The sequence below is a fragment of the Archocentrus centrarchus genome, chromosome 7 (genome assembly GCF_007364275.1).
Source record: "Archocentrus centrarchus isolate MPI-CPG fArcCen1 chromosome 7, fArcCen1, whole genome shotgun sequence".
NCBI classification, from domain to species: domain Eukaryota; kingdom Metazoa; phylum Chordata; class Actinopteri; order Cichliformes; family Cichlidae; genus Archocentrus; species Archocentrus centrarchus.
In genome coordinates, this window is record NC_044352.1 from 17,390,279 (window position 1) to 17,405,237 (window position 14,959).

General features: G+C 40.8%; 2 protein-coding genes across 3 annotated transcripts in view; one reads left to right on the top strand and one right to left on the bottom strand.

Moving 5' to 3' along the window:
• LOC115782634 (cyclin-dependent kinase 17-like) overlaps nucleotides 1-8,879 on the top strand; it is a 40,677-nt gene extending 31,798 nt beyond the window's left edge. For both annotated transcript variants that reach the window (XM_030732928.1, XM_030732929.1), the window contains 6 exons: nucleotides 459-556; nucleotides 654-759; nucleotides 952-994; nucleotides 1,076-1,166; nucleotides 1,256-1,333; nucleotides 7,156-8,879. In XM_030732928.1, coding sequence (XP_030588788.1) covers nucleotides 459-556; nucleotides 654-759; nucleotides 952-994; nucleotides 1,076-1,166; nucleotides 1,256-1,333; nucleotides 7,156-7,193 — 454 coding nt within the window. In that variant the 3' untranslated portion in view covers nucleotides 7,194-8,879. The remainder of the gene's footprint in view (nucleotides 1-458; nucleotides 557-653; nucleotides 760-951; nucleotides 995-1,075; nucleotides 1,167-1,255; nucleotides 1,334-7,155) is intronic.
• Nucleotides 8,880-11,937: 3,058 nt separating this feature from the next.
• LOC115783584 (parapinopsin-like) lies at nucleotides 11,938-14,494 on the bottom strand. Its single transcript, XM_030734476.1, has 5 exons — nucleotides 14,164-14,494; nucleotides 12,796-12,886; nucleotides 12,485-12,722; nucleotides 12,156-12,398; nucleotides 11,938-12,078 (listed from the first exon to the last, which is right to left on the bottom strand). Exons 1-5 carry the CDS (start codon nucleotides 14,492-14,494, stop codon nucleotides 11,938-11,940), a joined length of 1,044 nt encoding a protein of 347 aa, XP_030590336.1.
• Nucleotides 14,495-14,959: the final 465 nt, after the last annotated feature.

Consider the following 14,959-nt stretch of genomic DNA (forward strand, 5'->3'; position numbering starts at 1 on the left):
GGTTTTGTAAGGCTGTAGTGTATTTTTCATTTTTCATGTACCAGCTGATCTCTGTTCCTTTCTGGACACAGGCTTGCAAATAGACCTTTGTTCAGCGTTGACAGGAATACCTTACATGTTGTAGTACATAGTGTGATGTACAGCATTTATAGTACTGATTAGTCTTTAATCAGCATTTAAATACTTTGCAAATATTTTATGACACAAAGATTGTGGAAAATCTTTGTGTCATGAAATAAAAATGCTCTTTTCCATATTTATGTGGAGAATTGGCACTCGTCAGATCTTCTTAAATCTTTGCTCTTGCATTTTAACAGTAATTCATTAATTAACAGCAACCTCATTGCAACTCTTTTATAGTTTTAGGTCCCCTGACTGCTTAAATCTGTAATAATAGATGACTAAAAATTAGAATTATGTTTCTTGTATTTTACACTAATTTACTGCCTCTTATCCAGGGGTGTGGGCTGCATCTTTTATGAAATGATCACAGGCAGACCTCTCTTCCCTGGATCAACAGTGGAGGATGAGCTTCATCTCATATTCCGCATCCTTGGTGAGACAGCAGCAGAATTCGGATGAACATTTGCTTTTATGTGTGTGTGCACACTGTGTGCATGTGTATATTAAATTATGGCCTTTATCTTCGACAGGTACTCCTACAGAAGAGACTTGGCCTGGTATCACCACCACTGAAGAGTTTAAGACATACAATTTCCCCCGCTACCACGCAGAGCCCCTTGTCAACCACGCACCCAGGTATAAAGAATTAGTGGAGGCCTGGGTGTGCAAATTAAGATTGATTTTCAGGAGAAAAAGAATATCACCAGTTAGAAACCATGGGAAGATTAGATTTCTATACATCTTTTGACTCGACTGGAACTCCTCTTAGTTCTTCCTTTCTCTCACTTTCCCTCCATTCTAATTTTTCCTCTGCTTTCTGTCACACAGGATAGACAACGAAGGTCATGACTTGCTTTCAAAGCTCTTACAGGTAAAGAACATTGTAGTTTACAGGTAATGATGAGAACTGTTGTATGTACACCATAATGATTTGGATTCTATGTGTCTCTAGTTTGAGGCAAAGAAGCGGATATCAGCTGAGGATGCTCTCAGACACTGTTATTTCAAATGTCTTGGGGAGCAGGTTCAAACACTGGCTGACAGTGAGTACATACATTTGACTTGAATATCCACATTTATTGCACAACCACTGTCTCACCTGCATTTTGTTGCCTGTTTGTTTTTTTTTTAGCTGCATCCATCTTCTCTGTAAAAGGCATTCAACTCCAGAGAGATCCAGGGAAGAGATCCTCAGTCTACCCAGAGTCATGTAAGTCCTCCAAGAAAACAAAACAAGGGAAGAACTTAAGAGAAAATCAGGAATCCTCAATGAAAGTATGATAGAGGCTAGGACTTGCTCCCTGTCTTCCTCCTCTTCCCTCTCTTTTTCTCTCTAAGTGTTTGCTTTTTGTCATCTCTCATGCCACTGTGGTCTATTTGCCAGGTTCGACCTTCACCACAAACAGATCCCCAAATCCCAGTACGGTATTAACATTGCACAATGCCATTCAGCAATAGTAAAGCTAAGCCTTTAGTCACTGAGTTCAAAATATTCCTGAATAGTGGAAGGAAATAAACAAAAACTATTAGATTGTCATGAAACTGTAAGATAAATTGCCATTAAATTTCTGTGCAGACATTCATGTCCCATCAGTATGAATTGTACTTCATTTGGTTATCCTTTAAATTTGAATCCAGCACAATCTGCATGTCAAAATTTTAGCCTGAAATGACTGCTTTGTCTATGACTAATACTAAAGACTTCTCCAACAGCACTGTGAGCTGTGAGCATTAGCATTTAAGTCAGCCTCGTGTCCAGCTGTACAGCGATGCCAACATGGCCTTAGATCCATTTTTGAGTATGCTTAGGTTTACTGAAGTTTCATCACAGGTAAACAAACTAGTACACCAAACCTCGTACGTCTGGCTGCTGAAGTGCAGCTGGGGTGTTTATAGCCTGTGTCTGAGCCTCTATAAATTTACTTTGCATACCTGATGTGCCTTCAACATTTGCTTGGATTTACTTCACTGTTTCTGTCCTTATCACAGTCTCAGTCTGTGTGTATGTGTCTGTGTTTTCCTGCTTCTGTTGCCTCTCTGTCATGTTTTGATAAACTGTCCCTTCTCTTTGGTGCCCATGCTCTCTTCTTCTGCACTGCTCATCTTTTCCTTAATCCTTTCTCTAATCTCCCTTCTGTACCCTACTCCAACTCCTCCGCAACACCTCAATATTCCCAACCTCCCCCTCTCCCTGACCCTAAAAAGCGATGGGCCATAAGCTAGGCTCCGCACCCTCGCAGTACTTCCAGAGAGAGGCAGCCAATCCCAGGGCTCAGAGTCACAATCTCTCCTCTACTTCCACTGGCTGAGTGGCCCCTACTGTTCTGGTAAATACAGTCTCTTTCATCTGTCTGCCTTCCTTTCAGTAACCTTTCTGTTTGGCTGTCACCGGGCCTTTTTTCTTCTTGGTCAGCACTGTTTCTTTGCTGCAACACCACTTTATGTATGACAGTTGCTGAATTGCTTTTAATTACATCTATCTTCCCTCCCTGCAACCCATGAACTAAAACACCATATTATTTATTAGCTGTTCCTTCATCTCTGTGCTTTGTTTGTTCCTCTTCACATTCAAGCCCTGTGCCCACAAGCATTCCTCAGATTTCACTTTCCTAATCCTCTTTTCTCAGAGCAAAGTCACTCCCAGTGTTCATTTCAGGGATCAAAGGGGCAATAATATATTCATCAGAGCAAAGAATGTGATCTGAGAACAGGGAGTCGTTTGATTTCTTTCTTTTTTTCATTTGCAGTCCTGTTTAGGTTTCTGCAGCGAGAGATGTAGAGTCTGTAAGTGAGGGTTTTGTGTTGTGGGTTTGCTTCATTGTGTGCAAAACTCTTTTAAATTAGCATGGATTTGAGTGTTTTACTGCTGTGTGTTACACTTTAGGTAAGTATGATTTAGCTTTAGCAACGTTATGCAAACTATTTCTTAAAAATATGTATTAGAGCCAAGTGTTTTCCTGGCTTTGATAATAATACGTGTGCACTACAGTCACTGGCCACATCATTAGGTACACCCATTCGACAACCCCTTAATACAAATATCCAATTAGCCAATCACACAGCGACATGATCAAGATAACCTGCTGAAGTTCAAACTGAGCATCAGAATGGGGGAAGAAAGGTCATTTAAGTGACTTTGAATGCGGTGGGGTCTGAGTAATTCAGAAACTGCTGATCCAGTGGGATATAGGGTTTACAGAGTCTGCAAAAGAGAAAATGTCAGCAGTTTGGCCGAAAACGCCTTACTGATGCCCGGGGAGAATGGCCAGAATGCTTTGAGCTGTTAGGAAGGCAACATTAACTCAAATAACTTGTTACAACCAAGGTATGCAGAAGAGCATCTCCGAATGCACAAATAGAATCTTGAAGCAGATGGGCTACAGCAGCAGAAGGCTGCGCCAGGTGCCATTCTTGTCAGTAAAGAACAGGAAACTGAGGCTACAATTTACCAAAACTGAACAACAGAACACTGGAAAACTGTTGCCTGCACTGTAAACCCGGATAAGTTGAATCTACTTAAAAAAACAAGGTAACTCATTGCCTTAAATTTTTTAAGTAATGAAACAGTTGAATAAGTGCAGGGGACTATGTTCAATGTACTGGAGACATTTTGGAATGGTATGAAAGATCTAAGTTGAATGTACTAATAACAGAGTTTCAGTAACTGAAGATACTTAGTTTAAGCAATCACCACTCATTTATTTAACTAAGCCTGTTAAGTAAGCACTACTAATTGACCAAACTTATCTTTTATAGTTCATGAAAAAATAAAATGTCTTTTGATCAGTCAATTCCCCTATCCTTTTCATGGTCATGAGGGGAGTGGGGGCTGGAGCCTATCCCAGCTGACAAGGCAGTAAGATGCATGATACACCCTGTTGTAGGGCTGACACAGAGAGAGACAGACATTCACATCTGTGGGCAATTTAGAGTGACCAATTAACCTATCCCCAGTAACTGCACGTCTTTGGATTGTGGGAGGAAACTCATACAGGGAGAACATACAAACTCCACACAGCAAGAGGCCCAGGCCAAGGTGGAATCGAACCCAGACTATTAGATAGCTATTCTAGCTATGAGGCAGCAGTGCTAACCACCACGCCACTGTGCTGCCCAGTAACAAAGATATTTTTTAGTGTTGAACTGTGTCTGTTTAAATTTGGTAAATAAACAAACATGATAAAACTCAGCCCTGCTGAATGCTGGTACATTAACATTTACAAATAACATTTGTCCAAACAAAAGGACCAAATATCTGCTATTTCAAACTCCACACAGCGCGAGGCTTGGGCCAAGGTGGACTTGAACCCAGACCTTCTAGATGACATTTTAGCTGTGAGGCAGTAGTGCTATCCATCATGCCACCATGCTGCTGCTCATTAATTCACTCTGTTTAAACTGGTATAAACTAGATTTTTAGCAGGCGCAAAACTTGATGATATTAAGTTGTTTGAACTCAAACACATGATTACAATAAGATAGACCATCAAAAAGTACAGTCTACTCAGCATTAATAAGTACCGTATTTTCCGGAGTATAAGTCGCACTTTTTTTCATAGTTTGGCTGGGGGTGCGACCTATACTCCGGAGCGACGTATATGTGACATTTATAACACATGAACCAAAATACTCCAGCCACTTGACATCTCCGTGAACTGCAGCTTTAAGGCAGTCTTGCGTAACCTGTGGGTGCAGTGGATGATGGATGGAGAGCACAGCTTAACGGCAACTGGGAGAATGCGCCACCCAACTTTCCTGGAAGTCATTGGATGGATCAAGAAAACATGGGCTTCAGTGACAAACCATCCTGTTGGGATTCAGAAAGGCTGGAATAATTGGAACTGCAGCTGACGACGAGTCTGACTAACGCGACACAGAAGAGGAAGCGGCGCTTCGTCTACGGAGTGTACGGAGTTGTTTAGAAGTGACACCGAGGATGAAGAATTCAATGGATTGATGGTTTGGTTAACTTGTTAGTATGTTCTTTATGCTATGGTTATCTGAATAACTTAATGTTACGTTAACATACCGAACACGTGTTCGTTGTGCGTCATGTAGCTGAATGTGTTAGGTTAGCATAACGTAGGCGTAACCGTGTTCGTCCTGTTCTTTAATCCATTATTATTTTAAATTGCCGTTCAAGATGGAATTTGTGCTCTGGGTCTCGGATTCTATCAACCCCCCCCCCCAAAAAAGTGCGACTTATAATCCAGTGCGACCTATATATGTTTTTTCTTCTTTATTATGCATTTTTTGGCTGGTGCGACCTATACTCCGGAGCGACGTATAGTAATAATACGGTAATGTTCACATTCTAGGCAATTTTAAGTAATATGAACTCAGTATTTTTAAGTGGAATCAAAATCTGGGTTTACAGTGTGGTTTGAGCAGTGTCCATTTCTGCTGTGACATTTGGATGGTATGGTCAGAATCTGATGCAACTAACATAAAGGCATGGGTCCATCCTCCCTTGCATCAACATTTCAGGCTGGTGTACTGGTGTGGGGGATATTTTCTTGGCACACTTTGGGCCTTTTAGTACTAGTTAAGCATCATTTAAATGCCACAGTGTTGCTGAGTATTTTAGCTGACCATGTCCATCCCTTTATGATCAGAGTGTTCCCATCTACTGGTGGCTGCTTCCGTCGGGATAACACACTGTTCCACAAACTCAAATCATCTCAGACTGGTTTCTTGAACATGAAAATGAGTTCACTGTACTCAAATGGCCTCCACAGTCACCAGATCTCAGTCTAATAGGGCACCTTTGGGATGTGGTGGAACAGGAGAGATTCACCTCATAGAAGGGTAGCTGGGAAATCTGCAGCGACTGTGTGATACAATCATGTAAATATGGATCAAAATCTCTGAAGAATTAAGGCAGTTCTGAAGGCAAAAGTGGGTCCAACCCAATACTAGCATTGTGCCTGTATTGAAATGTCCAATGATCGTATATAGTCAAAGTCATCTGTGCATATAATGCTGTTTATTTCTTCTGCCGAAATAAGTATGGACATATTATGTGATGACCCATGGCGGGTGGGTGGCATACATTGAAGTGTCCACTCAATAACTTGAGAACCGTTCGGCCTACGCTTACCAAAGTTCATGAGTAGATAGCTTGTGACCAAGGCAAGGCTGGAATTGTAAATGGGGTCTTTGAGGTCAAAGGTCAAAGTCATATGGTCAAAGCTTTGGTTTTTGTTTATTTATTTATTTATTTCTTATGTCCACTTCATTGCTAAGAAATGGTTTGAAGGATTTTGATGAAACCTTGCGTGATTATTCTCCATATCAAAACATTATGCAGAGATCAACTCCTGGAGGTCAAGGTCAAAAGTCAAGATCCTATAATTATTCAATCTTTGTTTTTCATATGACAACAAACAGGGTTAATACAGGGCGACGGCCGTATTTTGCCCCACTAGGTAGTGCTCTTGTTTTTTTTTTTGTTTGTTTGTTTTTTGGGGGTGGGGGGGTGGTTAAGCCTGTCCTGAGCAGCAGCTTTGTCCCCTTGTACACAAAACAAGATCAGTAAAGAAAGGTTTGTCACATTTGCTGTGAGCCAGGCCTTTCCACCCAACATAGACCCTCATTGTTGCTCTTTCAGCTGATAGATTGTACATCTAGCATCTAGACAACTTTTTAATCAAGTAGTCAATACAGAGAAAGTGAACAATTTGTAGGTTTACAGTAAAGTAATTTATGTGTTTATCAACTAGTGAATGAATCACTGTGGGCTCCAGAAAGTTGTGACACACATTTTTTTCACTGTTTTGTATTGTTTTCCAGACTGATTGACTTTTTATTTTTTAAAGTTGGTTGATTAATCATACTGAAAAATATTGCTGCTGCATTCATGTGTGTGTATCCAATGTTTCTGGGCCCTATAGTATATATTTTGTGTTGCTGGCTTGGCGTGAAATTTACAGCTGTGTTTTTTTGTGTCCAAATCAAAACCAAATGTTTGTTTTTTCACACTCTCTCCCCTCTCTCCATCTGTCTCTCTCACTCTTTCTGTCTCTCTCTCAGCCCAAGGGAAGAGCAGGAGACAGAGTGTGCTGTTTTAGTGCCGGTGGGGGCGATGAGAGGAGGAGGACAGTGACACGTGGAGCTTGTTTGTCAGACATACATCCACCGGCCCTGCCGCCTACACACTGAAGGAGTGACACACGCACCCTGCCACATAAACACATACTGACAAAAAAAAAAGACACACATTACTGCAAAATGACAATAAACCCACACAAAAGTAAGGCTGAAGAACTCATTCTTAAACATAAAGACTCAGCTCAACCCCAAACGTTAAAAAAATGGAAGAAAAAAAAATGTGTGTGATGCTGGATGAAAAGTCGGAGAGTATATGATTCTCCTTGCTGCTGCTACCACTGTTGCCCGATACAGGGAAGTATTCAGGATGTGAACTGACTTTTAAAACAGACCTTGCTGTAAGAGTGAGCTGTAAGGACGAAGGAGTCAAAGTGGACTTGAATGAAAAGCAAAGAAAGAGAGAGTTGGAACCCCGATGGTCTCTTTCATGATTTTTCTTTTCAGGCTATTGCTGTATATAAAGAGACTGAGCTGTAGAACTCTGCTTTTTTCATGACACACCTCAGCCTGAATCCAAACTCTAAATATTGCACCTCAGCTCTAAACCCTCGCCTGATCTCTCAACCCTTTATTACATAACCCTTAAATACAATCTCTGCTTTTCTGTCATTCTCTGTCTTTCTCTTTCTCTCTTAAACACACTCACATGCTGACAGCTCACTTGAAAGTGTGTAGATCATTGGAGTTTACAGAGATAAATTTTTGCACCTTATTGTCCATTAGAGGTCCGGGTGGCTGTCATTATGTTACCTCATCAGTTACTAAACCAGAGTAGGATGTGAAGTACACACCAGTGATATTGAAATGTAGAAGATCCAAATAGACAAAACAAAACAAAACAAAATACTCATAACCCATAGACAGGAAATGGACAGATATATTGCACAAATCATTACTCTGCAGTTAAAAACACATGCAGTCTACATACCAGTAATAGACATGAATTATATTTGTCGCATCCTCATATGCTGTAAAGAACACTACACTGCAAGATGTTCCTGTTTCTGTACACACGAAGGTTATTGTTGAAGGACAGAGGTAAAAGTGTACAAATCCTAACTTGCTTATTATTAGACACCTCCCTCCTCTTTTGCCTTGACTCAGAAGTGTTCTGGATTTGTTGTCTGATGTGCAGGTATTGATGTTGAACTCTTCTACAGGATGTGATCAAAGGATTCTGAGAACATGTCCATAAAAATCCAAAGCCTTGCCTGATAAAAAGTTGGCGAATCTCATGTTGGACTTTTTTCAGCGCAGTGCATAGGCATACAAGAAGCTCTCTCACTAGAAGACCAGTTCTGTTGCCCCATACCTGTGCCTCCGCAACGCATACCGGATCTCCTTAAAGTGATGACCCTTCATCTTGATGTTTGGTAAGTGGACGAAAATGCAGGGACGCAAACCAAGATTGCGTTGATGTGTGTTTCAGCGTGCTCTGAACTGGCACATGAAGGCACACACCGGGACGCACCGCAGTTCAGATGGTTTCCTCTGAATGTTCTCCCTCAGATGCCTCAGGACATTACAGTAGAACTCCACGTTGACAGCCTTATCTTGGACAAGCCCGGTGAATCCTGAAAAAAATGACAACCACGCTCCCGGTCTCCTTACCTGACACGCTGCCTTCAGATATAGAAACTGCGACCTCTGAAAACCGCTGAACACTCCTTGGTAACAGCTGAAGAACCAGGTCTTGTCATCAGCGTCGATCCTTCACGCAACATCTGCATCGGTTTGAAACAAGCTTATATTTCTAGCAGAGGTTTGTAGTCCATGGTGAAATCTCAGAGCGCACACTATAAGCGGTCAGGAAAAAAAAGCCGATTGCACAAACCATGACCTTTATTGGGAAATTTTAATCAGGTAAGACTTTTGATTTTTATGGACAAGTTCTCAGAACTATTTGATCACACCTCATATTTGCACCCAATTTTACCTCTTTAGATCACGAGTGGATCATCCAATAGCCCCACCTCTCCCTTCCTAACTCTGTGTTTTTTTAAAATCTGTATATATGATCATATGTTTTACTTGTCAGAAGTAAAGATAATTCCAGGATGCTGTTCTCAGTCTTTAAAGTAGGTGACTAGCTGGGGACGTGTTGCACATTCCTTGAGCTCAGGACTTATTCCTTGTGTCGTTTTGTGGATGCTGTGAGGTACAGATGGTCTTATATGTTTCCCCGATAGAAGTGGCCAGAAACCCTTTGCAAAGTTGGTTTAAAATGTATGTGAAGAATAATTTCTCAGCATAAACCTGTCAGTTTGTGTCATCCATTCTCTGTTAATTTGACCCAGATGTTGCTGTTAAGAGACTATCTTACCCAAGCCCATTCTTGTCATATCTCTAAGCATGTTTCTGTACTGAACACTAGTCTTTTTAATTGGTATATGAAATAGCTGCTGCTGGAAAAGGAATACCTCCTTTAAATTTTGCATGAGACGTCATGATCTTATCACGTGATCTCTACACCAAACACCACCTTGCCATCTGGAGACCGTACCTTACATGAAGGCAGCAACAGTGTAACGTGCTGGCAGCACTGGGACCAGATAGTTTGAATGACAAATCTGACTTAACTAATAAGTGTATAATACAGCAGAAACTGTTATGCAGCCTGTCTAACTGGGCTGAGTATTTAACAGGACTTGAAACATTCAGACACACTGTTGTTTCGTGCTCTTTTTATTACAGGCTGCCAAAAAAATCAGGACCAAAGTAAGTCCTCCAAGCACCAGGTGTTCAAGCACACAACTGTTTCATCCACCAAAATCTGCTGACATGTTAACTTGTACTGTATCTGTGAGATGGCCTGTGAGTGTAGATTGGAGTTTCCTGTACCTCGAGCACTGACGGGGTCATTTCTGCATCTTTTTTTATTTTTTTAAACTGATTCAGAAAATGATCTTGTGTCAGTACCTGTCAGAAGGACTACTTATTTTCCCAGAGTGTGACAGTATGTAGCATGTACATAGATGGTCCCCCACTCTGTATATACAAAAGTGTACAGGTTTGATACGGCTATTCACATTCTGGCTTTTTTTTTTTTTTTTTTTTTTTTGCTTTTCTTCAATGACAGTCATAGCAATATTTCTGTAATCAATAAAAAGCCATGGTACTAGGATGGGTATGATTGCATTTGTGTTTATTTAGGACGCTGTGAGAGACTGTGAATGATCAAACTGTGACATAACTTATCACAGGTTTAGTTGTTTTCTGTTTTACAAACATGCTGGATCCAAATGGCTGGAATGAAGTATCATGTTGCAAAATGAGTAAAGACACTGATTATTTTGATTTCTTCTTCTTTTTTTTAATCAATGAAAGCCATAAAGGTTATATAGAAGTGGCAAAGGTCTGGTGGTGTGTGAGAGGTATTTGAGGACAGACCTTAAGAAGCAAAGGGGATGTGTACACCTAATAAAAAATAAAAATCATACAATTACTTTTTTCTTGTCTTAATTAAATCTTTTGAATATATGTTGCTATGAAGCGCTCTTTACTATAACAGGGTCTCAGCAGTTTGCTGCAAAATGTTCTTTAAATTTCTTGTTTAGCTTCTGCCAACTTTAGTTCTTTGTGGAGATTAATGTGCTCAGTGGGCACTTAATTAGGGAACCCTCTAAATTATAATGCAACTCAAAAGAATTGCTTGGTCAGAGAATTTAGAAACATTCACTCACTGCCTACTTTGTCAGGTACATCTGTTTAACTACTTGTTAATTCAGCTATCAATCACATGGCAGCAACTCAGTGCATTAAGTCATATAGACACAGTCAAGATGTCCTGCTGAAGTTCAGAATTGGGAAGAAAGATGATTTAAGACTCTTTGAACATGGCATGGTCTGGGTATTTCAGAAACTGCTGATCTGCTGATTTTCCTGCATAACCACTAGGGTATACAGAGAATGATCCGAAAAAGAAAATATACAGTGAGCAGCAGTTCTCTGGAAGAAAATGCCTTGTTGATGCCAGAGGTCAGAGGAGAATGGCCAGATTGCTTCAAGCTGTTTAGGAAGACAACAGTAACTCAAATAACCACTTGTTAGAGTTAGGGGATACAACCAAAGTATGCAGAAGAGCATCCCTGAATGTAAAACACATTGAACCTTGAAGCAGATGGCCTACAGCAACGGAAGACCACACTGGGTGGCATTAGCTAAGAAGAGGACGCTGAGGCTACAGTTCACATTGGCTCATCAAAACTGGATGACAGATGATTGTAAACACAGTATCAGCAGCTGAGGCTGGTAGTGGTAATGTGTTGGATCAGGGACACATCTAAAACCTGCAGGACCCTGGACCTTGAGGCCTGGATTTGAGGATCCCTGTTATAGATAATCCAACCACTGACTGACAGAGCTAAGTAAGCAGACTTTATTTTGTTCACTGAGGTTTTATGTTTTAAAGGATGTCGTGCACTTTCAAGAGTTTTTAATTAACTTAGTCTTTAAAAGGAGTCAAAAGAAATGACACATCAACAACATCAATGACGGAGAACAAGAAAGACGTCTTGTTTTTGTCAGAATACATAAAAGGTGTTGACAACAGGAAAAGAAGCCTGTTTGAACATACAGGGAAACATTTTTTCTTAAGATTTGTACAGCCTTCTTCTTCAAGGCATCCTGCAGTACATTGGAGAAGTTGTCTTGACATTGTTTTAATAACTGGGAGGTGCCCCTGGAGTGAGATTATGATCATTTCTATTCTAAAGATTTTTCAGGCACAATTTTTTGGGGGGTCTTGCTGACAGATGTAACAGTGGTCTCATTCTCAGATGTTTGTGGCTCTGAGGACCATGGGTTCCATCCACACAGAACAGCAGCAACAGTGTAGCCTCGAAACTAGAAAGATACACAAGAACATGATCATGGTTGGTTATGAATATATATTAATTTAAATATATGTTAAACCTGTTTACCTGTCTGTTCATGAAAATATAAATGATAGGGTTGTAGACAGTGCTGCTTTTTGCAAAGTATACAGGTATGGTCGCAATGACAGGGTCAACATATAGACTGGAGTCCATGATGACAGCGACAGCCATTGAGGCATATGGCAGCCAGGTGACTAGGAAGGCCAACACCATCACCACTATCATGCGTGCCACCTGCACCTCTACACGATTTGTGCTTCCTGTTTCGGACACCTGCAGCTTGGTCACCTAGGACACAAGAATTCAAGCACAAAAGACATTATTTTTTTCAGTCCAGTCAACAAAAACATACAGTATGTGCAGGTGTTGCTCACCTGGTGGAGGGTCCATAAAAGTCGTGAGTAGGACACCATGATGATGGAAAAGGGCACAGCAAAACAAAGGACAAAGAACATGATCATGTAGGACATGTCCCCAATATCACGGCTATACCAGTTAGGAGCACAGGAGGTTTGGACACCCTCCAACTCAAACGTTCCCCACCCAAACAGAGGTGGAGTGCTCCACACAAACGACCACACCCAGGACAGGACCACTCCACCAACGGCATGCCTGAGGACAACAGAGAGATGCTTGGTATGATGTGTGACGCTTCCAAGTCAGATCTTGATGGTCGCTATTGTACCTGGTCTGGAACAGGACTGCACCCATGGGATAACACACCACAATGTAGCGTTCAACAGAAATGACTGCTACTGTACACAGACTTGCTATACCTGCAAAAAAAAAGAGAGAGAGAGTAATTTATGACTGCACATTTTTTTAGTCCCAGTTTATCTTTCAAAGTATAGAGTTTGTGCACAAAGTTGAGTTACAACGTTGAGTTATTTGTGCTACATTTCTGGAGGAAATTAACTTATTTCTTATATAATAACCTGATATTAACCTTTAGTTTCCACATTTAGATTTGACATAAAAAACAAACAAACATAAAATACAGTAAATTGTTTAATGATTGTTTTTTTTCTTGGAACTTGAAAAAAAAAAAAAAACAACATCTTGACTCTTTCCTTTTTCAGCCATTCTGTTGTATATTTGCTGCTGTGCTTGACCTGGTGCATGACCCAGTTTCAGCCAAGCTTTAGCTGTCAGACAGATGGCCTCACATTTGACTCCAGAATAATTTGGTATGCAGAGAAGTTCATGGTCAACTCAGTGACTGCACGGTGTCTAGGTCCTGTAGCTGCAAAACAAATCCAAATCATCACCCCTCCACCACAGTGTTCTGTGCTGATGTGCTGCGTTTGGTTTTCACCAAATGTGGCGCTGTGCAAAACATCTCCACTTTGTTCTCATCTGTCCAAAGGACTTTGTTCCAGAAATCTTGTGGTTTGTTCAGATGCAACTTTGCAAACTGATGCTGTGCTGCCATCTTCTTTTAGAGAGAAGAGGCTTTCTCCTGGAAACCCTTCCAAACAAGCCATACTTGAGGCAACTGTTGTTGGGATTTGGTGCTATAGAAATAAAACGAAACTGAACTGAATTGTTCAGATTTTTTTTTTTTACTAATTGCACTGTCATGAACTTTAACATTTAACATGCTAACTGAAGCCTGTAGAGTCTGAGATGGAGCTCTTGGGTTTCTTGGAATTTCTCTGAGCTTTGCACGGTCTGACTTAGGGGTAAATTTGCTGGGACATTCACTCCTGGGATGATTGCAGTATTGTATTAACACACACCTGAATGCTCCAGAGCAGCAAACTATCGAAACCTCTGCTTTTATAGAGGTTTCTGATAATCAGTTAATCAAGTGCATCTGATTACAAGATCTTCTTAATTCCTATGGAAACAGTATGGCTGTACTGAATTTTTCACATGACTACATCCGGCGTACGAAAGAAATAAAAGTGATAAGAAAGTCCAAAAAATGACCGCTAATATTACAGCAGGTATTTTCCTCTCATTTCTTGCTCTTACTTCTGCTTGTACTAGCACACATTACTGTATTTCTACTTTTATCTGTGTGAGAAAAAAAAACAAAAAGTAGACTCACCAAAGAAGGAAACAGCAAAGGCTTCTAACACACAGCCCACACGTCCCAGGCTGAAGTATCCCATGGCACTGGTTACTGTGGTGGGCAGGCCTCCAAACACAGCGCAGCCCAGGTCACAAACAGCCAGGTTAACCAGGGCATAGCTGAGTGGCTGCCTCAATTGTCTGTGTCTCACTGTCACCACAATTACCAAGACATTGAGTATGATCCCTCCTACAGAGAACACACCCATGATAATGGCCAGTATTGTGTAACCAGTCCGAGACAAGAGCTCCGTGTAGGCTGAGCTGTTAGATGATGAAGAGTTTCTGTGGAAGGCAACACTCTCCATTTTGCAAAAAGTGTCAACAGTCCATCTACAACCAACTTTAAAATGCACCCATTGTCTGCAGGGGAAAGGAACAGCCAGTTAAGAAGAAAATATAGAATACAAGCAAAAAAATTTAAAATAGGTTTATTTTGTATGTAGGAACATCAGCAACTACAAAACTGTTCTACAGATGCTGCCTGCTTGATATTCCGGTTGAGAAAACAGAGGGAAGAGAAGCCCTCTAAATAAGCCCAGTAAGAGGAGAGGAGGCCGTAGATGACTTACAATTCTCAGAAAACAAAATCCGTCGATCCGGATTGCGGAGGGAATAATTCTGTCTGATAGCCTCTAAGACTGCACTTTCCATGATTGCTCAATTTACAGCGGCTCGTGAGTAATGATGCAAAATATTCATACAATATCGACTCGCGTTTTTACAGAATTCCTGCTGGTTTGTGACATTTTGTTGCCAATAATGGAGAAAAA